This window comes from Lithobates pipiens, unplaced genomic scaffold (genome assembly GCF_037356315.1).
Source record: "Lithobates pipiens isolate NorthernLeopardFrog02 unplaced genomic scaffold, aLitPip1_a1.2 Scaffold_13, whole genome shotgun sequence".
In the NCBI taxonomy this organism is placed as follows: Eukaryota; Metazoa; Chordata; class Amphibia; order Anura; family Ranidae; genus Lithobates; species Lithobates pipiens.
The window spans coordinates 288,186,706-288,212,965 of record NW_027507718.1 but is presented as its reverse complement, the minus strand read 5'-3'; the positions used below and the strand labels follow the sequence as shown (position 1 = coordinate 288,212,965).

General features: G+C 43.1%; 1 protein-coding gene across 3 annotated transcripts in view; it reads right to left on the bottom strand.

Moving 5' to 3' along the window:
* Nucleotides 1-11,161: 11,161 nt before the first annotated feature.
* The window catches only part of CFI (complement factor I), a 57,870-nt gene continuing 42,771 nt past the window's right edge, over nt 11,162-26,260 (bottom strand). For 2 of the 3 annotated variants that reach the window (XM_077476725.1, XM_077476724.1), the window contains 10 exons: nt 25,284-25,322; nt 24,792-24,821; nt 24,524-24,562; nt 24,031-24,060; nt 23,566-23,601; nt 22,884-22,993; nt 20,575-20,678; nt 18,667-18,950; nt 13,219-13,320; nt 11,162-11,504 (listed from right to left, as the gene is read on the bottom strand). In XM_077476725.1, the coding sequence (XP_077332851.1) occupies nt 11,287-11,504; nt 13,219-13,320; nt 18,667-18,950; nt 20,575-20,678; nt 22,884-22,993; nt 23,566-23,601; nt 24,031-24,060; nt 24,524-24,562; nt 24,792-24,821; nt 25,284-25,322 (992 nt within the window). In that variant the 3' untranslated portion in view covers nt 11,162-11,286. The remainder of the gene's footprint in view (nt 11,505-13,218; nt 13,321-18,666; nt 18,951-20,574; nt 20,679-22,883; nt 22,994-23,565; nt 23,602-24,030; nt 24,061-24,523; nt 24,563-24,791; nt 24,822-25,283; nt 25,323-26,260) is intronic. The other variant, XM_077476727.1, reaches the window with a different exon arrangement.

Genomic DNA, 26,260 nt, shown 5'->3' with positions numbered 1-26,260 from the left:
CATTCAGTAATCATTTGTTTGACTGGGACCACTAAATGGGGTTTGAGATTACTCAGGAAAGTCTGGATCAATAATGGATCCAAAGTTGTCACAATTAGTGATGGACGAACGTTTCGCCCGGCGGTCGTTTCGCGGCGAATTTCCGACTTTCGCCGTCCGCGGGTTCGAACGCCTTTTTCCGTCGTTCGCCCCGGCGGACTTACGTGTTTAATGTATACAAGAACTTTAACCTTTCGTGACACGTTTATCATGTGTTACAGGACAACCAATTGAGACATGACAGCTCATGGACACTTGGACATTCCCCCTAACCTATAAATACACCCGATCCGGTGGCCATTTTACATTCTTTCTTCTGTCACTGTAGGGAAAGGATCCTGTGTGGAGTAGGGACAGAGAAAACGCTAGCTATTTGGTACACAAAAGTTCTTTTCAGGACTGGTATAGGTGTTAGGTCAGCAGCCTGAGTTTCTTTTGTCAGTTTAGATAAAGGGACAGAGCGCTGTATGCTGCTATTTTAGGGACAGCTCAGCCAGATTAGTCTTTCTTCATCATCATCATCATCATCATCATTAGCTGTTACTATCAGGTCCACAAAAGAGCTGTTCCAGCTAATCGTTCCAGCCTACTCTTTTTTGCCAATTTGTATAGGGACAGGCAGGAAGCAGTGTGTCAGGCAGTGAGGATAATTTTAAAGACTTGCTGTTACTATTAGTTCCACAAAGGTTCTTTTCAGGACTGGTATCAGTGGTACGGTAATAGGCTTGTACACGTATAATATTCTTTCTTCCAAATATAGAAAGAATATTATACTTGACTGCTGCCCTTCTGCTGCAGTCTGCTAATCATTCACAACTCACTTGTTCCACAAAGCTCTTTATCAGGACTGGTAACTTGGTCTGTCTAGGGTGCTACGGTACATAGGCTTGGGTGCGGTACAGTCTGCTGTTCTGTAAGGACCGCTATCGGTCCACAATACATAGGGTTGCCGTGCACTACTGCTGACCGCTGCCCTATACTGCAGCAGTCCTTCAGCGGTATAGGGACTGACGCACAGTCTGCTAAACACTAATACACAACCTGCTTGGTCCACAAAAGTTCTTATAAGGACTGGTAACTTGGTATAGGGTGCTACGGTACATAGGCCTGAGTGCGTTACAGTCTGCTGTTCTGTAAGGACCGCTATCGGTCCACAATACATAGGGTTGACGTGCACTACTGCTGACCGCTGCCCTATACTGCAGCAGTCCTTCAGCGGTATAGGGACTGACGCACAGTCTGCTAAACACTAACACACAACCTGCTTGGTCCACAAAAGTTCTTATAAGGACTGGTAACTTGGTATAGGGTGCTACGGTACATAGGCCTGAGTGCAGTACAGTCTGCTGTTCTGTAAGGACTGCTATCGGTCCACAATACATAGGGTTGCCGTGCACTACTGCTGACCGCTGCCCTATACTGCAGCAGTCCTTCAGCGGTATAGGGACTGACGCACAGTCTGCTAAACACTAATACACAACCTGCTTGGTCCACAAAAGTTCTTATAAGGACTGGTAACTTGGTATAGGGTGCTACGGTACATAGGCCTGAGTGCAGTACAGTCTGCTGTTCTGTAAGGACCGCTATCGGTCCACAATACATAGGGTTGCCGTGCACTACTGCTGACCGCTGCCCTATACTGCAGCAGTCCTTCATTGGTATAGGGACTGACGTACAGTCTGCTAATCACTAACACACAACCTGCTCGGTCCACAAAAGTTCTTATAAGGACTGGTAACTTGGTATAGGGTGCTACGGTACATAGGCCTGAGTGCGTTACAGTCTGCTGTTCTGTAAGGACCGCTATCGGTCCACAATACATAGGGTTGCCGTGCACTACTGCTGACCGCTGCCCTATACTGCAGCAGTCCTTCAGCGGTATAGGGACTGACGCACAGTCTGCTAAACACTAATACACAACCTGCTTGGTCCACAAAAGTTCTTATAAGGACTGGTAACTTGGTATAGGGTGCTACGGTACATAGGCCTGAGTGCAGTACAGTCTGCTGTTCTGTAAGGACCGCTATCGGTCCACAATACATAGGGTTGCCGTGCACTACTGCTGACCGCTGCCCTATACTGCAGCAGTCCTTCATTGGTATAGGGACTGACGTACAGTCTGCTAATCACTAACACACAACCTGCTTGGTCCACAAAAGTTCTTATAAGGACTGGTAACTTGGTATAGGGTGCTACGGTACATAGGCCTGAGTGCGTTACAGTCTGCTGTTCTGTAAGGACCGCTATCGGTCCACAATACATAGGGTTGCCGTGCACTACTGCTGACCGCTGCCCTATACTGCAGCAGTCCTTCAGCGGTATAGGGACTGACGCACAGTCTGCTAAACACTAACACACAACCTGCTTGGTCCACAAAAGTTTTTATAAGGACTGGTAACTTGGTATAGGGTGCTACGGTACATAGGCCTGAGTGCAGTACAGTCTGCTGTTCTGTAAGGACCGCTATCGGTCCACAATACATAGGGTTGACGTGCACTACTGCTGACCGCTGCCCTATACTGCAGCAGTCCTTCAGCGGTATAGGGACTAAGAGTTTTGTCACAGGGTGATTTAAAAAATGACAGGCAGAGGAAGAGGCAGGCCCTTCCGCAGGGGTGGTAGGGGTAGGGCAGGAGCAACAGCCTTGAGCCAAAGTGGGAAGTTGCAGAAGGTGCGTTCAATTACTTTAAAGGACGCACCAGACTTGGTTGAGTGGCTCACTCAGCCTTATTCTTCTGCACCCTCCTCATCCTCTCGATCTGCACCCTCTTCTTCACTCTCTGCTATGTGCACCCCCAAAGACACTACCACCAACAACACCACCACCACCACATACCTTCCGCTTGAGTGCAAATGGGGGCCTTCATGCTCCAGTGTTTTAATAGGGACCCCCGTATAAAAAGCATGAGGGTCAAGGACCAGTACTGGGTGGCAACGTACTTAGATCCCCGGTACAAACACAAAATGGCGGAAATGTTACCGCCGTCGCAGAGGGCTGTCAGAATGCAGCACTTCCAGGCCTTGCTTCGAGAAATGCTGCATTCTGCTTTTGCGTGCGCTGGCAGAGGAGCAATTCCCACTCCCAGAGAAGGATTTGCGGGTACCAATCCAACAGCGCCTGCAAGAAGAGGCCGGTTTGAAGATGTGTTGGTGACTTCGGATATGAGGTCATTCTTTCAGCCGACCCATCGACAGGTGTCATCCGGATCCAGCATCAGGGAACGCCTAGACCGTCAGGTGTCCGACTACATTGGGTTAACGGCCGATGTGGACGCTCTGAGGAGTGATGAACCCCTAGACTACTGGGTGGGCAGGCTTGACCTCTGGCCAGAGCTTGCCCAATTTGCAATCGAACTGTTGGCTTGCCCCTCATCCAGTGTCCTGTCCGAAAGGACGTTCAGCGCAGCAGGGGGGATTGTGACCGATAAGCGTACTCGCCTAGCTCACGACAGTGTTAACTACCTCACATTTCTAAAAATGAATGAGGCATGGATCTCGGAGGAATTCAACACATGTGATCAGTAGACCATGTATATGTCTATAAACAATTTTTGGAATCAAGCACACAGACCTTCTTAATTCATTTGGCTCACTTCCCTGACCCAAAAAAGCACACCGTACTATATGCCCCTACCCTCCTCTTTGAAGAGGTTGAGCGGTGTCATATTTCTACTGGGGCTGCTTATTATGAGGGGTTCCCACCATCCCTGTGCTGTGCTGACTTCCTCCTGGGTGTTCTTATTATGAGGGGCTCCCACCATCCCTGTGCTGTGCTGACTTCCTCCTGGGGGTTCTTATTATGAGGGGATCACACCATCCCTGTGCTGTGCTGACTTCCTCCTGGGGCTGCTTACGGTGCTGCTGTCAGCGCTGTATGTCACGGAGCTGCTGTCAGCGCTGTATGTCACGGAGCTGCTGTCAGCGCTGTATGTCACGGAGCTGCTGTCAGCGCTGTATGTCACGGAGCTGCTGTCAGCGCTGTATGTCACGGAGCTGCTGTCAGCGCTGTATGTCACGGAGCTGCTGTCAGCGCTGTATGTCACGGAGCTGCTGTCAGCGCTGTATGTCACGGAGCTGCTGTCAGCGCTGTATGTCACGGTGCTGCTGTCAGCGCTGTATGTCACGGAGCTGCTGTCAGCGCTGTATGTCACGGAGCTGCTGTCAGTGCTGTATGTCACGGAGCTGCTGTCAGCGCTGTATGTCACGGAGCTGCTGTCAGCGCTGTATGTCACGGAGCTGCTGTCAGCGCTGTATGTCACGGTGCTGCTGTCAGCGCTGTATGTCACGGAGCTGCTGTCAGCGCTGTATGTCACGGAGCTGCTGTCAGTGCTGTATGTCACGGAGCTGCTGTCAGCGCTGTATGTCACGGAGCTGCTGTCAGCGCTGTATGTCACGGAGCTGCTGTCAGCGCTGTATGTCACGGTGCTGCTGTCAGCGCTGTATGTCACGGAGCTGCTGTCAGCGCTGTATGTCACGGAGCTGCTGTCAGCGCTGTATGTCACGGAGCTGCTGTCAGCGCTGTATGTCACGGAGCTGCTGTCAGCGCTGTATGTCACGGAGCTGCTGTCAGCGCTGTATGTCACGGTGCTGATGTCAGTGCTCTGTATTACGGTGCTGCTGTCAGTGCTCTGTATCTCCTGCACCCTCTTGTTTGCCTACCCTGGTCCCTGACCTTCCCTCTCCTCCATTGCCTTCATTAGCTCCATAGTCCTGAATTGTCAGAACAATTTCCCAAATAAAAAAAAAATGCTTGTAGTTATCGATCCCAAATTCACCTCATACATGTATTATGCTATTGTCCAGGTGGTGGGACTACGTGCTACCCCCTAATAATTACCCCGTGGCCGCAAATTCGACCTAAAGGTTTGCGAAATTCGCCTCCCATTGAAGTCAATGGAGCCCGCGGCGAACGGTCGTTTTCGCGAACGTTTGTGTCCGTTCGCGTTTCGCGTTCGCGAAACGTCCCGTCGGAAGTTCGTCCATCACTAGTCACAATACCCAAACTGGCTTTCTGTCCATCCTGCCATATGAACCACTTAAGAGTTAACTAGGCATTGCTCCGTTTCATTTAGTGTTCCTATGAAAACAAAACAATTTGCTTGCTTGACTGCCACCTAGCGGTGCAGACAATCAGACAACGGTGTGAATCAGACAATTAGACAATACCTCAACCTAGATTCCTTTAACAAAAAGAAATCAGTACTGTCCGTGATACTTTTTTTTTTATACTAATACAGCTACAATCACTTCAAGACTGTAACAGAATACATTTGGAACAAGTTCAAGAGTATTTCAGATACAATAAACACACAATCTTGCTCATGGACCTGCTGTTTTGTTTCAGACAAATTTAAACCACAGATGAATTTCACTTTGCAATGTACATGGATCTGTGTACCTTTCACAAAATAGCTTTACCCAACTTGTAACTTTTTAACCTCCAGGAATACTACTCACCAAGTATGCCTTTTGGTTCTGGAAACAAAATAGCAGTCCACATATACACACTCAGCGCAATTCATTCAGCGTGATACTTTTAAAGCAAAGCAGTTATACAATCATACACAAAGTTTACACAATACATTGATCGTCAGTCACCAGTTCTGTGCCGAACAGAACGAAAACTCTAGAGTACTCTGTAAATTTTCCTAGGTCCCCAAAACCTATTCTTTTAAGGTCACCAAAACCTTTTCTTTTAAGGTCACCAAAACCTTTACAAGTGTCCCCAAAACACTATATGACCTCCAAGGTCATGACCGGTCAACTTATGTATACTTATGAGAGGTTCTATAACCCAACAGCAATCTCTGTGGGATGGAAGCCAAGTCACACACCTGACACCTGGACTGCGGCAAGTCAATTTCACTCAATAAGAATAGAATTCACTTACCGAGCCGTTAGTAGCTTTCCAAGTCTATTAAGGGTTAACATCCATCCCGAGACGAGCTCCCAGTTCTGTTAGGGTTAGCCCCCAGTTCTGTTAGGGTTAATCCTGTGTCTAGGGGGGTCCTTTCAACCTCTCAGACCTTAGATCCAATGTATTGTATAAATTCAGAGTACTCTGGAATCAATTCTCAAAGGACAAATAAATTCACACACACACCATGGCGTCCTTCGAGAACTAATTGTATTGAGATTTTACAAAGCAAATGATATAGTGTATTTTACGTCATACAGAATAAGACATGCGCAGTAGACATCAAGACGATTACAGCTGGTCAAGACAAATCGCTATTGTTCTTTGTTCTAAACTAGCTGAATTAATATAAGAAAAGATACATAATTTCTTTTGTAGCAAAAAGATGCTGAGAAACAGTGTGAAGGTTATAGATAAGTGTGTGAGAACACACGGGTTAGAAGAATCTCATGTTGAGACAGTTATCTGAGAAGTTAAAGGGGTGTTAAAACTGTACATATTGTGAAATGGAAGTTTGTGAATATTAAGATGGCTGACAGAAACAAGATGGATGCTTAGCATAACCTTTCATTAGTATTAAATATTAAATATTATCACATTATTACAGATCTTCTGTTGACTGACAGCTGATCACGTGGTAAGTGGCCGGGATCAACCCCTTACTCCGATCTGTGATCACCTGAGTCTCATTGACTCAGTGATCACAGTGCGCGCCGCGCGTGGGGAGTGTGCAAAGGGGAGGACGTCTATCAACGGTCTCCCGGCAAAGTAGATCCGTGCTATAACTATCATTCGGCTATATCGCGGGTCTGAAGGGGTTCATTTAACTGACAATTGCGCAGTCGTGCAACTCTGTACCCAGGTAAGATTAATGTCCTTTTTCCTCACAAATAGTGCTTTCTTTTGGTGGCAATTGATCACCTCTATGGTTTTTATTTTTTGTGCTATAAACAGTGATCAGTGCTAAAAATATATTGTGTGCCTGACCAGTCTTTTAGTGTACTGTGGGAGGTGCTTTTACTAGGTAAAAGCATAGATCCATAACCCTGCTTAGCAGGCACACAGGATCCATGCCTTTCCTACTGACAGAATGGCGATCTGCCTTGTTTACATAGGCAGACCGCCATTCTGCCTCTGTGCTGGATGACCGGCGGGTGCTGGCAGACATTGAGTCTGCGCTACACATAGATCAGCTTCCGCTGTATATTATTGCATTCCCCAGACCTGGAAGTGTCGGATCACGTACTAGGTACGTGATCTGGCCGAGCAATGCCACTGTGCCTCCATATAAGTATGTTATACGGGCGGAAAGTGGTTAATAGAGACTTTTCTAAATAAAAGAAAAAAACACTAAACATTTGGTTGTATTTTGCGGTTATAATTTCTTTTGAGGGTCAATTGTTTTGTTTTTTTTCTATGTTGGTAGATCCTTTTTTTTTGTAGTTTTGTAGTGCAAGAACAGTGTGTACCTAAACCACTTCCCATTATATCATTCACGTTCAACATATCCCCTTTACATAGTAAAGATAAAAGTAGGGATGAGCTCGGTGTATCCCTGTATCTACCATTTATTGCTGGTGTTCTCTAATACAGGCATTTGCAGGAGTTAAAGTGGGTGTTGTGTGCCTCCAGCAAAGTATACACCTGAAGATACCCCTTATTGCTGGTGTTGTCTGTTGCATATCTTGCATATTAGCCTTTAAAATTGGCACTTTTAATTTTGAACGTTTCGAGTCCCATAGACTTTAATAGGATTCTAAAGTTCGTATGAATTTTAGGTCCGTTCGAAGGTTCTGGTGCGAACCAAACCGGGGGGTGTTCGGCTCATCCCTAGATAAAAGACTGGTAAGGACTATTCTCCATTAATAAAACTGTACTTTCTCTGGTTAAGTTTATGCTGCTTTATCAACTGCAGTTCATTAAAGTGTTACTAAACCCACAACAGTAAAATCAGTCTGTATATGCAGTAAAGCATGCTTGTTATGCTCACTGGGGGACCTAAGGAGTTAATCCTCTGCATTGTGTATAAAGGCTGTGTGATCATGTCTTCTCTGATCTTACTCTTCTTTAACTGACTCCTCCAACCCATCTCTTGATAGAACAGAGCATTAGGAGGCAGGCTGCACATGCTCAGTTTGGTGTGTATTGCTAGAGAGTTTTCTTTTTCTTGGGCGAGTGCAAGTGATCAGCACAGGACCAATCAGCGCCAGAGGGTCAGGGGAGAATGAAAGCTCCTCTTACAAGCTTAAGCAAACACTTATACAAGTCACAAGACTGCTATAACTGCTGATGAAAAAAGATATTTAGCAGTTTATATTTACTAAAATGAGTGCATGTCCATGTTCTGTGTATTGTGGGAGACTAGAATATAGTGAATGCAGGGCCCTGGGTTTAGTAACACTTTAACTCTTGTAATAACACACATACTCATGCTTTGTTTCTCTAGAGCAGTTTGTCCTAGTCTTTCTGTTAAAACTGTCCTGCGACTATCCCATTTTACATATCTCATTTCATCATCTGTGGTTTCTTAAACCTTGTAGTTAAACAACTGCTGGGGGCGTGGCCAGATGCATGCGTGAGTGGGCGTTCTGGTGAGAGCCCCAGCTCCCTTACCTGCTTATCCTGCTGAATCCTGCCGTTATCTGGGGAATCCTGATTAGCAAACTTCTACAGGTGGGTCAGGGATTCTCCCTCGTGCCATCTATGCTGGTCCTGGGGAAGAAAACAGCTTCCTCTTAAAGACCCTGATGGCTCACTCAGAAGATGGAGAGAATCGGATCCGCCGAAATAATGGGTAGTGGGGCTCCCGGAGGAAACCAAGGGCTCACATCCTGAAACAGCTGCCTCTGCCCTGTGTCTCTAGTAAATTTTGACCTAGTCTTACCCATAAAAACTTTCCCGCTGCTAACCAATTTTACACTGTTTTTCCATCTGCAGTCTCTTAATTCTTGATTGAAAAAAATTGTCTGTACCCTAGATACAGACAAGGACTATGTTTTTTCCATGCTGCCCTCAAGGCCGCATTAAAGGGACCTTCTTCATGCTGAATGATATTTGAGAAAAAAAAAGCATTGGCACATGTCCCCCATGGCAATGCCTAGTTTCCTGTGACTTTCTTTGACAATTACTCACCTGTTTGCCTCCCATAGACACCAAAGGGACTCACCACTAGTATTTTGATATTATAGATTGCACATAATGTTGCAAAACGTTAAGGAATTGGAATAATGTTTATTTACTGCAAGGTTACTATAAGACCCCTTTCACACTGGGGTGTTTTTCAGGCGCTTTAGCGCTAAAAAAAGTGCCTGTAAAGCGCCTAAAAGAAGCCTCATCTGCAATCCCAATGTGAAAGCCCGAGTGCTTTAAGAGCCCTTTCACACTGGCAGTGCCCAAAAAAGGCTGGTAAAGCGCTGCTTAAACTAGCTTTTATCCCCCTCTAGTGGCCAAATAAAGGGTTAAAAGCGCCCACAAAGCGCCGCTGCCAAGGCGCGTTGCAGGCACTTCCCATTGATTTCAATGGGAAGTGGCGCTTTAGGAGCGGTGTATTGACCACTCCTAAAACACTGCAAAGAAGCTGCTTGCAGGACTTTTTTTGATGCCCTGCCAGCGCAGCGCCTCAGTGTGAAAGCACTCGGGCTTTCACATTGGGATTGCAGATGAGGCTTCTTTCAGGCGCTTTACAGTGTGAAAGGGGTCTGAAAGGTGTAATTTTCAGTCCAAGAACTGTTGATCAGTAAAATGTTTTAAGCCATAAAAGCATAATGACCCACAATCCTGCCATGTGTAAGGTTGTTCCATTTTATATATCTAGGCTACTTTGAAGCTTTGTAGTGATTCCTCATTCAAATGTAGCTCAGTGGTGATCAGGTGCAGCCCGTCCACTAAGGGTGCAACGGTGCCACCTCCCATAGTTACATAGTAGGTGAGGTTAAAAAATGACAAAAGTCCATAAAATCCAACCTATGTGTGTGATAATTTGTCAGTATTATATTGTATATCCCTGTTTGTTGTGGTTGTTTAGGTGCTTATCTAATAGTTGAATCTTGAAACTATCAATGCTCTCCACTGAGACCACCACCTGTGGAAGGGTATTCCACATCCTTGCCACTCTTACAGTAAAGAACCCTCTACGTAGTTTAAGGTTAGACCTCTTTTCTTCTAATTTTAATGAGTGGTCACAAGTCTTGTTAAACTCCCTTCTGCGAAAAAGTTTTATCCCTATTGTGGGGTCACCAGTATGGTATTTGTAAATTGAAATCATATCCCCTCTCAATCGTCTCTTCTCCAGAGAGAATAAGTTCAGTGCGCATAACCTTTCCTTATAACTAATATCTATTTATTAGCTTTGTTGACCTTCTTTGTACTCGCTCCATTTCCAGTACATCCTTCCTGAGGACAGGTGCCCAGAACTGCACAACATACTCCTGGGGCGGCTGGACCAGAGTCTTGTAGAGCGGGAGAATTATCATTTTATCTCTGGAGTTGATCCCCTTTTTAATGCATGCCAATATTCTGTTTGCTTTGTTAGAAGCAGCTTGGCATTGCATGCCATTGCTGAGCCTATCATCTACTAGGATCCCCAGGTCCTTTTCCATCTCCACATTCCATTTCCTACTCCCCTTTCCATCGCCACTGCCACTCCCTATTCATGTATCCGCCCCCTTTCAGGTGGCCAGGCGCATGAATTACAGCGGTGGGGTGTTTTTTTTAAAGCACCTGATTAGAGGCAGAGGCTCTAATAGGCTTCAAAATAGGGTGGGCTCGTGGCGCAGAGCATTGCGCTCAGAGCCCACCCAGGTGTGTTAGAAAAGCAAATAAATATTCACTTTTATAACACTGAATCACCCCTCCGCCAATCAGGAAGTGCGGGTCTGATACTCGTTTCCCGATTGGCTGAAAGGACAGGTGATTTTATTGGACGCCTAGGAGGAGGGAGATGCACGGCAGAAGCCCAGCCGTGACTCACAGGAGGAGGAAGAAATAAAGCTGCCAAACGGGGGGGGGGGATTGCCGTTTGCTGCCCCCCAAAAGAAAAAACACCAGCTGCCAATGGTGGTGATGTGTGCTGAACCAAAACTGTACTGCTGTCACGAAGCAGGGGTCAGGGCTGAGACCCATATACATTCCACTATACACTGTGAGGACAACAATCTGTGTACAAAACCATGTTCATGAAACTGTAGACAAACATTCAAGAAATACTAAGGAAATAGGAAAACTTTATTGTACTACATAAAAAGGTAAAAATTATGAAGCAGTAGCTGAAAAAGCATAATATATTTCCAAAATGCTGATAAGCCATCTGCACATTGTAAAATATGGATAAATCAGATATTATATTTAGAGATGAGAGCTCGTCCAACATGTCGGGATATCCACTCAAAGTAGTGTGCAACCTTTGAGTATACTCCAGGGAAACCTGCCACTCCACAGTTCTCACCCCAACTTACAACTCCCCAAACATAGGCCACATTATTAGCATCATAGCAAACTAGGGGACCTCCTGAGTCACCTTTGCAGGCATCTATGGATCCATCATGTGTCCCTAAAACAAAAAGAAGGAATAACCATCATGGACATTACAATTAAGATAGCAGCAAAAAAATTCCTCGTCTCTGAACATAATAAAATTATTTATTCCTCAAACAAAGTGGGGGGGGGACTGTGAATTAAAAAAAAAAAAACATTCATCTAATGTATCCTAAGATTCAGGAGCAGGATAACAATACTTTAAAAGCAAAAAAAGTTTAAAGTTAAAGTTAAAAGTTTTTTTAAGAAAAACAGTCAGGAAAAAAAAAGACATAACCTGACTTTGGTGACCACCATTTGCATTGTAGGTGCTTGGCTTTCATGCTAACCCCCTGGTTTGACTAGAGGCATGGAGCACGATAAAGCATATCCAAACCAAAACTTTGATATTTTTGCAGCACACCTAGTCCTTATATGTAGAATCTGCATGTATGTATGGATAGCATGGGTTGTTACTGACACGTGGTGACCTTTAGGGTCCTTTCACACGGGCGTTCAGTTTTTTAGTTCAGTTTAGTCACGGATACGGATGTCAATTTTTATATTTCATCCGTTTAAAAAAGAAAAAAAAAAGTGACTGAACTTAGAAACGGAATGCTTCTGTTTTTGGGTGAAAAACAGATGTCAGCGGATCGGATGTAAGCGGATGTCGTTCGCCAACATCCGTTTTTCATCCGTTCCGTTTTTAAATGGAAGAAAAACAGGGTTTCCTTCCGTCTCAAAAAAATGGAACTTAACCACTTGACCACTGGGCACTTAAACCCCCTTCCTAACCAGACCAATTCTCAGCTTTCCGTGCTCTCACACTTTGAATGACAATTACTCAGTCATGCAACACTGTACCTATATGAAATGTTTGTCCTTTTTTCACACAAATAGAGCTTTCTTTTGGTGGTATTTAATCACCGCTGGGTTTTTTATTTTTTGTACTATAAATAAAAAAAGACTGAAAATTCAGTAAAAAAAAAAATTCTTTGTTTCTGTTAAAATTTATTGCAGAGTATTGGCAGAGTATTGGCAGAGTATTGGCAGAGTATTGGCAAAGTATTGGCAGAATATTGCAGAGTATTGGCACAGTATTGCAGAGTATTGGCCGAGTATTCCAGATATTTTTCAGAGTATTGAAGATTATTGGCAGAGTATTGGCAGAATATTGCAGTACTGTAGAGTATGGGCACTGAGCAGCACAGTGGGCATTACAGATCCAGCCCACAGCGCTGCTGCAACTGATCTCTCACCCTCTCCCCTCGCACTGTACAGATTGGTACAGAGAGGGGAAGGATTTGTTTACAAGTGATCACTCCGTCATTTGACGGAGCGATCACGTTATAAATGGCCGCTACCAGAGGCCATTTACCATGATACAGTGTCACAGATTTTTCCAGGAGCGCGCAACAGGAAGCACGCGGGAGCGTCCTCCCAGAATAAGCCGACTGCGCTGTAGCCATTTTTCGGCTATGGCCCAGTCGGCAAGTGGTTAACGGAGGCGGATGTCAGCGGATGATCATCCGCTAACGTGCACTAGCCCATAGACATACTTGTATGTCTGTCTGTTTTTCATCCGCCAATGGATGAAGGAAAAACAGACATATGGAATGCCCGTGTGAAAGGACCCTTAGAAATATATTTACCTAGAAAAATTGTGAAGTGTTCAATACTTATTTTACCTGCTGTATGTTGTATTGCTTAGTGTATGCTGACACTATTGTAAAAATGTATAAAATTCCTACCTGCACATTCCATTCCAGGAAGAAATCGTTCTTTGTAGATTGAAGTACAGTTATTCATCAACTTAATATGTCCCCACTTTAGATGAAATACTTTAGTAAAACCTACAAACAAAAAGAAAGTAAATCAAATTCCTTATCACCATAGCCACCAGGGGCAGCAGCTAGCTGTCCAGTCATTGTCATACTTATAGTTAATAGTGCATCTCCATGTGTAACGCAAAGTTACAGACTGTCACACTGCCTGCCAGTTGTTTTTAAACAAGGCTCTCATTCCTGCTGCCCCTGCATGCCCTGCTTATTGTCATTGGTGGAATAGTGTACTGTATACTTCACCTACTCAGCGCTTATAGAGCTACAAGTAAACTGCCAGCAGAACAGGACAACAATTTGCTCTACACTCCTAAAGGTCAACTTTAGGTATACCAATTCAGAGTGGGCAATTGGTTGCTTTTAGACTCTCCTCTGCAATTCTGGCTTTTTTTTTTTTTAGCTATGCCTTAAGCTGGCCATACACCATACAATTTTCTTATTCAATTTTCTTTAGATTTACCTTCAGCTATGTAGTACAAGAACCTGCCTGATTGCATACAAATTGAAAGTGTTTAGGTTTTACGCGCCTATTATATGATTTTGGTAAATCTAATGCCGCATGCAGACGATCATACTATCCGGCGGAAAAGTCCGGCGGACACAATCCGCCCGTTTGTGGGCTCCGGCGGACTTTTTTTTACCCAAAAGTCCGGCGGACTTAGAAAGTAGTTTTGACTCAAAAACTGTCCGCCGGAGTCGCAGTCCGGCGGACAATACGGTCGTGTGTGTGCTTTTGAAATTAACTGACTTTCCTGCACGGAGAAAAGTCCGTTCATTTTGAACGTGGCTCCAGGTAGCCGGGACTAGCGAAGGAAGTCAATGTCGCCGCCGAGATTGACACGTCGCTGGCCCCGTCACCTGGTATGGACTTAAAGGGGAAGCCCTACGTTGAAAAAACGTCATGGGGGTCCCCCCCCATGGTCCATATCAGACCCTTATCCGAGCACGCTACCCGGCCGGTCAGGAAAGGAGGTGGGGACGAACGAGCGCCCCCCCCCCCTCCTGAGCCGTACCAGGCCGCGTGCCCTCAACATGGGGGGTGCTTTGGGGAAGGAGGGCCGCCCCAAAGCACCTTGTCCCCATATTGATGAGGACAAGGGCCTCTTCCCGACAACCCTGGCTGTTGGTTGTCGGGGTCTGCGGGAGGGGGGCTTATCAGAATCCGGGAGCCCCCTTTAATAAGGGAACCCCAGATCCCGGCCCCTCCACCCTATTTGAATGAGTATGGGGTACAACATACAAGGGTTTAAAATAATTTATTGCACAGCTCCGGGGGTCTTCTTCCTTCTTGGGGGGGTCTTCTCGCCGGACTTCTCCGCTATCTTCTGCTCTTTTACTATCTCTTTTACTAGCAGAGGAGCCTGGCTTTCTTCTTCATCTACGCCACCCTGGCCGCAATGACAGGGACGCGGCGTGCGGAAACTTATATAGGGACATCGCCGGGTAATGTCCCCACCCATTATGATGTCACAGTCCCAGAGGATGCTGGGACTGTGACATAATAATGGGCGGGGACATCACCCGGTGACCCGCCCATTGTCCCTATATAAGTCGCCGCGCAACACGTCCCTGTCATTACGGCCAGAGACAGCGACGAGCCAACATCTCAAGGAAGAAGAACAGAAGGCGGCGAAGAGAGCGGCGACAGAAGACCGGGCAACCACCAGTAAAAGAGCTGGAAGAAGGAGCGGAGGCCCAGCAAGAAGAACCGAAGAAGGGCACAAGACCCCCGAAGTCAGAAGAAGACCTCTGGGCGGCGGTGATGAAGAAGAAAGCCAGGCTCCTCCGCTAGTAAAAGAGCTAGTAAAAGAGCAGAAGATAGCGGAGGAGTCCAGCGAGAAGACCCCCCACCCACCGCCGCACGGCCCCCCTTCCCCAAAGCACCCCCCCATGTTGAGGGCACGCGGCCTGGTATGGCTCAGGAGGGGGGGGGGGGGGCGCTCGTTCATCCCCACCTCCTTTCCTGACCGGCCAGGTAGCGTGCTTGGATAAGGGTCTGATATGGACCTTGGGGGGGACCCCCACGCCATTTTTTCAGCGTAGGGCTTCCCCTTTAAGTCCATACCAGGTGACGGGGCCAGCGACGTGTCAATCTTGCCGCGGAAGGCAGCAACATTGACTTCCTTCGCTAGTCCCGGCTACCTGGAGCCGCGTTCAAAATGAACGGACTTTCCTCCGTGTGTGGGCAAGTCCGTTCATTTCAAAATTATGACGGAAAAGTCCGGTGTGTGGACAGGTCCACTCGTTTGGAAATTTGGCGGACTTTCCGACGGTTTGTCCGCCAGACTAATGCCACGTACAAATGATCGGAATTCCGGCCAGAAAAAGACTGATGAGAGCTTTTCATCGGAAAATGCGACCGTGTGTATGCTCCATCGGAATTTAGCTGTCCGAATTTCCGCCAGCCAAAAATTGATAGCATGTTCTCAATTTTCCCGACGGAAAAAATTTCTATCAGTAATTCCGATCGTGTCTATGCAATTCCGACACACCAAAAATCACGCATGCTCAGATTCAACTACGAGACAGAAGCTATTGGCTACTGGCTATTGAACTTCCTTTTTCTAGTCACGTCGAACGTGTTGTACGTCACCGCGTTATAAATGATTGGAATTTGATGTGACCATGTGTAGGCAAGACAGCTTGAGCCGAATTCCGTCGGAATTCCGTCGGGAAAACCATCAGAGCTTTTTTCGATGATAATTCGGATCGTGTGTACGTGGCATAAGTCCGCCGGATAGTCTGATTGTGTGTACGCGGCATAAAGGAAAGTTGTACAAGAAAATTGTATAATGTATGGCCAGCCTTATCTAGTTAACCACTAGGTATCCACAGTCTGTAGATTACAGTTTCCAGGTATGAAATACAGTTTTTAAAAGGAGGCAAGTGCATTTCTTTTAAATACTGACATTTTTAAATATACATTTTGCTAGCAAAGGTATTAATTAAAACAGTGTATCAAATAAAAGCTTTATATAATATATTCGTAAAGTCATAACAAAGTCTCAGTTTTTTTTCTTTAAAAATAACAAACCTGTTATACTTACCTGCTCTGTGCAAAACCACTGTGCAGATCCTCCTCTTTTTGGGTCCCTCTTTGGCATTTCTGGCCCCTCCCTCCTGCCAAGTGCCCCCCACAGCAAGCAGTTTGCTATGGGGTCACCCAAGCCCAGCCGCTGCTGTGTGTGTCTATTCAGACATGGAGCCTTGGTTTGGCCCTGCCCCCTCTCTCTCCTCATTCATTGGCTCACTGACTTTGATTTACAGCAGAGGGAGCCAATGGTGCCGCACTGCCGTCTCAACCAATGAGGAGGGAGAGTCCTGGGCAGCGGAGACACTTCTGCAACATCACTGGATCGAGATGGGCTCAGGTAAGTATTGGGGGGGGATGCTGCACACAGAATGTTTTTTTTTTATCTTAATGCATATAATGCATTAAAAGTGAAGCATGCTTTTTTTTTTTTTTTTCTTTAGAGTCAAACTTGCCTAGGTGGATGCAGCATCGGTCCAATGCTGCATCTGTCCCTGGGCACCTCTAACACTGAGAACTGAGCGATCATATAATGCCAATCACTCGGTTCACACAGCTCCATCAGCAGAGACCTGGTCATTGTCAGTCACAGCTCTCTGCTCTGCCACCTCCATGCTCACTGGAGCACTGAGCTGTGGATCGGGTGGGAGCGGCTGGCACAGCCTCTCAGCAGATCACTGAGAGGCTGAGCCGGGTGTCCGCCCAGGGATCTGGCAGATCCCAACTCCATGGTCGTGATGACTCCGAGCCTGGACCAACTTTTGTGATGTCAGCTGACAGCGGACTTCAGCCCACTCTCTGCTGAAAACGGGTCACAGGAGTGCAAAACAAACTGCACTCCTGTGATCCATAGGAGAAGTGCAGCCAAACGAGCTTTGGCTGTACTTCTCCTTTAAGATAAAAAAACATTATGACTTTACAACAACTTTAAAACACAATATAAACATTATTTAGGTAGGTAAATATGTCATTGCTTCCCGGTGGCTTAAGCCTAGTTTCAGATTGATGCAAAGCGAGTTAAATCCGTTTTGCAGTGCGATTTCATCAATGCGAGTTGATGTGGTTCAGAGGGGATTTCAATACGTTTTTTCATGCGATTTGGATGCAGCAGCGATTTGTTCTCTCTCTCTTTTCCAGGGAAGGGAAAAAGCAACACAGACTTGTAGAAAATATACTGGAATCTTTGGTCAGATAAGTGTTTTGCATGCAGTTACCATTCAAGTCTATAGCGGTAAAAATCACACTGCACCTCTCCAAACTCGCACTGGACCCTTTTCAAAAATGAATCAGACTGCATGTATGTGAATGGCCTCCACAGAAAGTCATGTTATTTTACTTGTTACGCGATTCCTTACATTCTGGAACTCATCGGAAATCGCATAAGTGGGAACCAGGGCTAAAGGTTGCTGCTATGCTGTGCCCCCATACATTCTTGCTGGACTGGGCTGCCTCACTGGCCAATTACAATGTGCAAAAGGTAGAAAGAGCATGCTTTGGTACTAGCATGAAGTGTTGTAGGTTTGCTTGTCAGAATGGCCCAGTGTTTGGCTATGACAGTAGGGTTTGGGATGCTGTCACAGTCAAGGCTCATTCACACAGAGTGGTGTTGGCTCTGATCAGCTGGGGATTCATGAGCTCAGCACTATGTACTGCATGTCACTTTTTTTTACATTCGGTGTTCTGTCAAAATAGCCAATTCATCGAGATCTCCAATCACGTCACTTCCGGTTACTGTAAACTACTGTAAACTATCAGTAATTGGGGATTTTTTTTTTTTTTATATAAATTCTTTATTTTTACAGAAATCATGTTACAGTTATCAGAAACATATATCTGAGATTTTCTGTTTTGACACAACACCAGCAAGTGTGTATGCTCCAGTACACAAAGATTTAGCATTTTTGTCAGAGCAGCGTGCAAGGAGAAAAAAGTTGTCGCCGTCTCAGAGGCGGCCATTTTGTTGGTTTGCATCGGAGCGGACTAACAATGTCCACTTATAGCGCCATGTACCGGAGTGTACACAGTTTCCCGTATTGTGTCAAAACAGCAATTCATCAAAATCTTCAATTACTGACGGTTTACAGTAATCGGAAGTGATGTAATTGGAGATCTCAATGACTTGGCTATTTTGACAGAACGCCGGTCCTACCTGCTTTTGGACAAATTCACTTTTCAAAACTGATCTATCTATAATATAATTATAGTATTAGAAGATGACCTAAAATTCAATTGCTGTATAGTCACAAATGATCTGACATTGTTCTCACATCTATTTTTATATTACTATGTACACTGAAAAAATAAAAAATAATATGAACTCCATATACCTGTTTCTCTGCCCCATCCTGAAACTACGCAAGTGTCCCCTGCCTTGAACAGATGAGTTGACCAAGGAACACATGCAGGCACTAGATTGTTGTCCACTTGCATGCAAGCTGCCTCCTTGTAAATGTTGACAACCTCCAGCAGAGCAATATCATTTTCATAGGTTCCAGAGTTATAGTTCTCATGCACTTTCACAGTTTTCACAGGGAAAGAATCCACATTCTCAGATACAGACAGACGATCTAGGAGCTCAATGATTACACGATACTTGTGCGGCTGGTCTGCCCTAAAAATGTAGGTGTTATAGGAAGAATATTAGCATTATTCAAATACAATTACGATTAATCAGTAAGGCAAACAGCAATGTGCAAAGTGTAGTACAGTAACCTATATCAGCGCATGAGAATATGGAGCTGAAATTGAGCTTTTGGAATTATAGTGGAAGATCTCACTGTTGGTGTCAGGTCAGACTGCAGGGTGGTGTTTTTGTGTGTGTGTGTGTAGGGGGCTAAAATAATCTGGAATTGGACTTTTAGAAAAATAAACAACTGTAAGATAAGGTTCTACCTGACTGAATATAATTTGGCTAATTTGTTTAGTTGGACCCTCACACTACATGGTGGATCTGGTGTTTATTTTATTTTTTTGGGGGGGGCAGCAAACAACCACCCATCCCCCCCCATCCCGCTGTTTGCCGGTCGGTCCGGAACATACCCCATCACGGCAGGTGTCAGGCAGCGTGGTGCAGTGGCTCGGCTCCGAGTCCTCTCCTCCATGACAGCTTCCAGCTACTCCTCTCCTCCTCCTAGGCCTCCAATAGGATTACCTGTCCTTTCAGCCAATCAGGTGACCGGTGTCAAAACCCGCTTCTTGATTGGCTAGGAAGATGATCAGTGTTGCAACAGCGAATATTGATTCTCTGTTGTAACACATCTCGGTGGGCTCAGAGCACACTCTCTGCATCAGGAGCCCACCTTATATTGAAGCCTATTAGAGCTTCTGGCTCTAACCGGTGCTTAAAAAAAAAACAGCCCCTCTGCATTGGAATTCATGCGCTGGTGTCCTGAAAGGGGCCGCCCCTGGTTGTGGACATGACAAATTGCTAAATTTATGTATAACAAGCATTTCCAACAAAATACTTGTTATCTACCTTGGGAGATGACAACTTAGTTGTATGATTTAATTTCCTAAAAAATACAGAATATTTGTTCATAATATTTCACATTACCTTTTATGCCAGGTTCACACTATTGCGGATAGTTGCAGGTGCAGGAATCGTACCTGTTACCGCACCCGCAACCACCCAGAGCCAACACATGCTGGGCTGCCATTTATTCTTAATGCCACCCTTGCGCATCTAAATTCCCAGGCCACTGGGTTTTGGAAGTGGTGCAGGAATCCTTTTCCTGCATGAAACACAAGCCCAGCAGCCTATTCAAATGAGCCTATGCAAATGCAGTTCACAGAGCCACAATAGTGTGAACCAGGCCTTAACAGCAACTGGTCATTTGCTTAGCGAGGTTGGGAAAATAAGCAAGTCTGCCCAGAATCACATGTGCAATAATATTTATAATTTATAATTCTTATAGTAATAATAATAACGATAATAATGTTTTTTGTTAGAGGATAATGTCAGAACCAACCAGGAGACCTGTTCTGTATCATTTCATAAAAAGGACACCTACTGTGTTTGGGGTGCCTTTCAGAATGAATGGCACCCAAACGTGCCTTGCGCATTTTACTGAGATTTTACCACTACTTGGAATTGCGTGCAAATTTACGGTGATTCTGCACGTGATTGCAAATCGGCAAGTATGAATAGGGCCTTAAGGATAAGATACAGTAATAAAATAAGGTGTCTCTTGCTATGTAACACAGTTACTTCAATAATCTAGAGAACATGTTTATACCTGACACAATGGGCAGCTGTGAGTACCCAACAGCCACCAATGTAAATTCCACCACAGTTAACCTTGGTACCATCTTTAATTGCAACTTGCCAGGGAAACTGATTCTAAAAAAAAAAAAAAAAAAATTAAGCATGAAAGAACATTTCTGGATAATTCAGTTTTACGGAAAAACAGTAAAACAAAATGACTACACCATTAACAATATAACAAATTCCATTTAAAAAGCCTTTGCAGCAGAAAGTGGAAACCTACAGCTCTACTAACAGATAATATTAGAAAAAATAGCCTGAAAAAAGAAAACTATTGCAACCAAAATTATCAAAAATGCTGCTATATGTTAAGTTTTTTTTTATACTTGAACCACTTGCTGACCAGCCATTGCAGATATACTGTGGCAGGGTGGCCCTATTGTATGAATCGCTGTCCCGGTATGGCACTTCGTGTAATAGCTATAGCAGGTGCGCACCCGCAGTGCATCGCCGGAGCCGATGCGCATGGCCAGCAGCCACGATGTCCGCTGGCCACCCGTGATTGCTCCACAGAGAGCCAGAATGGGGATCTGCCAGTGTAAACAAAGCAGATAGCAAATATCAAAAATATTTATCAGAATACATATTGACCTAAATTGATGAATACATTTGTTTTTTTATATATTTTTTTGGATATGTGTTATAGCAAAAAGTAAAAAATAAAAACAGCAGAGGTGATAAAATACCAATAAAAGAAAACTCGATTTACGGGAAAGAAAGGAAATCATTTATTTGGGTACAGCCTCACACGACTGCACAATTGTCGGTTAAAGTAACGCAGTGCTGTATCATAAAAAAAGGCCTGGTGATTAAGGGAGTAAATCCTTCCGGGGGTTAAGTGGTTAAGTTCAAGCCATAGCTGCTGCTAAGAAATCTGGCCACCATTTGGAGCAGCTACATGACACAAGGACAAGGCTTGGCAATTCCACATTCTAAACAAGTAGAAGAAATGTGTCCACGCTTTGTTAAATACTGATTGTAAGATGTATCTGCCTTGCGATTACCAATTAATGTTCCAAAGAGAATGTTTTTTGGCCATACATTTTAAATATGTGTAGAAACTCCTGGATGTGCATGGTAGTGTTTGTGGTCATTTCACACAGACAAAAGTTTTAAAAGTGCTTCCACTTAATCAATGTCTGAATGTATTGCTATTTCTTAACCCATACAATTCCACTTTACCAAAAAATGGACGTCAAACTTTAAACGTTTTAAATGATTGCCTACTTACTAATTTAGATATAAATTATACAAAAAAGTCCCTGGCTACCACTTATTTCTTCTTTGTATAATTTATAATTATAATATATAATTAAATAGTTATTGGGTGCAGGGACCTGCCCTAATTATTGGGATTTCCTTATTTATAAAATGTAGGGGCTCTTTGTTCCACATACTTTATAATTGATGTAACAGTTTAGATATAGTTATGTTTCTTCAACTACTCTACACCCTCTGGCTTGAAAAAATGTGAATGATCTGGACATCTGTAACCCAAGGTGAACATCTGTTAATGTGCTAATAAAACCGAGTTTAGAAAGACTATATTCCCTGAAACACGTTTCTTATATTCCCATCTTTTAAATCCCACCTATTTGGTATAGCGATGAGTCATATGCCGCGTACACATAGTCAAAATTTCCGACAACATATGTTTGATGTGAGCTTGTTGGCGGAAAATCCGACCGTGTGTATGCTCCATCTGAGATTTGCTGTTGGAATTTCTGACAACAAATGTTTTACAGCTGGTTCTCAAATTTTCTGACAACAAAACTTGCTGTTGGAAATTCCGAGCGTGTGTACATAATTCCGACGCACAAAATTCCACACATGCTCGGAATCAAGCAGGAGAGCCGCACTGGCTATTGATCTTAATTTTTCTTGGCTCATCATACGTCTTGTACGTCACCGCGTTCTTGGCGTTCGGAATTTCCGACAACATTTGTGTGACTATGTGTATGCAAGACAAGTTTGAGTCAATATCCGTCGGAAAATTCACGGTTTTGTTGTCGGAATGTTGAATCGACTGTACACGGCAATAGAGTTTGCCGCAACTCCAAAAATGTATTGGTTAGCAGCAGACTCTGTCCAAAATTATGTTCTGCTTTTGTCGATCTGTGACATCTGGCTATAGATCTTAGTAGCCACCCAAAGAGTTGGGCAGTTTTTTTCTGACTTTAGACTGTATTTTCCGTTAACACCATTTTCTACTTGAAAACAACTATTGGATTTGCATTGCGTATACACATGAGCGAACCATCAAAACTTTATTTTAGTTACCTCTTTTGCTTTTGTCCCTCCAACGATTCTCTTGAATCTCTTTATGTCAGGTTGTTTTTTAGGAATACCACAAGACACGCTGCTAATACTTTCTTTTATAAGCTTTATCTCTATGGATGAAAAAAATGAATAATGCATATTTTAATAATGCACGTTACAAATAGCAGAATAAAGTGAAGTTTCTGGAGTGGCCATCTCAGTCTCCCGACATCATTGAGCTACTCTGGGGAGATCTCAAACATGCAGTTCATGCAAGAGAGCCCAAGAATTTACAGAAACTGGAGGCTTTTTGCCAAGAGGAATGGGCAGCTTTACCATCTGAGAAGATAAAGAGCCTCTTCCACAAATACCACAAAAGACTTCAAGCTGTTATTAATGTTAAAGGGGGCAATGCATGGTATTAAGAACTGGGGTATGTAAACTTTTTTGATCAGGGTCATTTGGGTACTTTCTGTTTTCATTATGATTTAAAAAGAGTAAACACAGTTGATTGATAATAAATGGCTTCAGCCAAACACTAACCATGAGTGAAAGAAAAGTTTTTGTGTTCATATTCTCTGAAAAATGGCCAAGAAATCATAATTTCTGCCAGGATATATAAACGTATGGGCACAACTGTATGTATAGATATATCTACATACTGTACATATAAACTCTTATACATCATATACAATTCACTCACCTGCTTCAATGTCAAAATTTACTGCATTAGCAAGACCTGCACAGAAAAAAGAATCAGTTACAATAAGACAAGGATATGAGAAAAAAGAACCCTTCTTTTTGCTTTTCTGCCATTTAGGCCTCTTGCAGGTACCATAATATAATATTCCCTGTGTGCTGCAGTCTATTTGCACATTGCATGTGGCTCCCAATTCCTTTTTTCTACAATTTCAGGTTAATTTTTTTTTTTTTAAACAAGAGAGTTTTTATTAGGAAAAAGTTTACAAAAAGGCAGGCCTAAAATAAAGGCAATAAATAGTAACAATAGAACGAATACAGAGCTGGACAATATTATACTGTATATTTAGATTATGCATACATATGTTTATCCATCTTGTATACAATACAATAGTAATGCTCAACTGCAGGTTCATTTAGCAAAGCATACTTGTTCCCTTCTTCCTATGCCAGAGCCGCATTTACCTACCTGTTTTCTTGGGCTGTGGAACTTGTGGCTCTGAAAACCAGTAAACAATAAAATATGTAAAACAGTTGTTCTCACCTGTAACCTTTCTCTAATCCTTAAGTATATGTAAACCAAATAACTAAAATGTCATATAATGCTAATGGACATTCAAAAGGTATATCAATATTTTTAAATCTGAAGCTTTCATTTAAATAATATCTGCTGAAAATTAGCATTACTTCCGTAAACAATTTTAACAAGAGGAAAGCACTAAAATACATTTTTTAGGTCCACAATTTTAGTTGCAATGGTTTTTAATAATCTATCTGATCTTTCAAGTGATATCAGAATAATGCCAGCTACAGATAGCAACTGCATTTATTGCAATGTTTCTACATTTTTTTTTATTATCACAAGTAAGATTACACTAAACCACCAGTTGTACATATTGCATTATATAATAAAAAATACAGCCAAGTACATATCATTTTTGATGAAAAGTATGTATAATTACCATCATCATTGTTATTGTTATTGTTTTCTGATTGTTCCCCTAATATGAAGAAAAAAAGTCAGAAAAAATATTGCACATAACAGTATAGTAACAATAGAACGAATACAGAGCTGGACAATATTATACTTTATATTATACTGTATATTTAGATTATGCATACATATGTTGATCCATCTTGTATACAATACAATAGTAATGCTCAACTGCAGGTTCATTTAGCAAAGCATACTTGTTCCCTTCTTCCTATGCCAGAGCTGCATTTACCTACCTGTTTTCTTGGGCTGTGGAACTTGTGTCTCTGAAAACCAGTAAAAAATAAAATATGTAAAACAGTTGTTCTCACCTGTAACCTTTCTCTAATCCTTAAGTATATGTAAACCAAATAACTAAAATGTCATATAATGCTAATGAACATTCAAAAGGTATATCAATATTTTTAAATCTGAAGCTTTCATTTAAATAATATCTGCTGAAAATTAGCATTACTTCCGTAAACAATTTTAACAAGAGGAAAGCACTAAAATACATTTTTTAGGCCCACAATTTTAGTTGCAATGGTTTTTAATAACCTATCTGATCTTTCAAGTGATATCAGAATAATGCCAGCTACAGATAGCAACTGCATTTATTGCAATGTGTCTAATTTTTTTTTATTATGACAAGTAAGATTACACTAAACCACCAGTTGTACATATTGCATTATATAAAAAAAAATACAGCCAAGTACATATCATTTTTGATGAAAAGTAAGTATAATTACCATCATCATTGTTATTGTCATTGTTTTCTGATCTTTCCCCTAAGATGAAGAAAAAAAAGTCAGAAAAAATATTGCACATAACATTACCTTTAGGATAATCTAGGATAATCTTGGTACCTAGCACACAGAAAAAAAACATTGCTTTATATTCAAAGTATGATGTAAGGCCCACATTGGAAACACAGGCTGTAATTTTAGCTTCTGAAAAATGAAAAGAAAATAGAGCAGTTACCAATCGAGCTAACCAATCGAGTAAAGGACTTGAGCAGGTGGCCTTTTATAAGGCCAAGGGAGCACTGCTCACATTGGGCTCAGGAGCCGAACAACACATCAGAACATGATATATTTCTATTCAGGATTGAACTTGGAGGGACCACTGCTTGTTGTTGTGTATAATTAACTCTTTAAGCAGATGGGTTGGGTTTGATAAACCCTGTAAGCAAGTAAGACTTTGACAGCCTCTCAAATAAACACCAGCTAAAAGCCAGGGACTCAGCTGGTCGATGTTGGTAACAGTTTCATTCTACTTTATTTGCATTACAGTTTGTAAACCTTCCCCTGAATTTGTTAAATGCTGTATTTAGTATGGAGCAACTGTTTTCTTAACAATATCAACATTATGATAAAACTCAACCTAATTTTTCTTTGTGGCAAAATTAAGATATTATTTTCTATTGGGTTGGTGGTTCTATTGTTACAGTCAAGACTCTACTTTGTACTGAATGTTCTGGTTCCTTTTGCAGATCGGAAATGTATTTTCTATATAGAATCCACAAGAAGGAAAACATCATCAGCATGATGTCACCTAAATGCTAATATATTCCCCATGGGTATAAAAGAAAATTACATGTCTGCAAGAGAGAAAGCTAAGTGATAAGTTCAGGTCAAAGCAGACTTGGTTATCACAGTAGAATCAGAGATAGGAAAAAATCACCCCACTGGGGTTATGTGCAGCAAAGGGCTAGGGTGAGATGAAA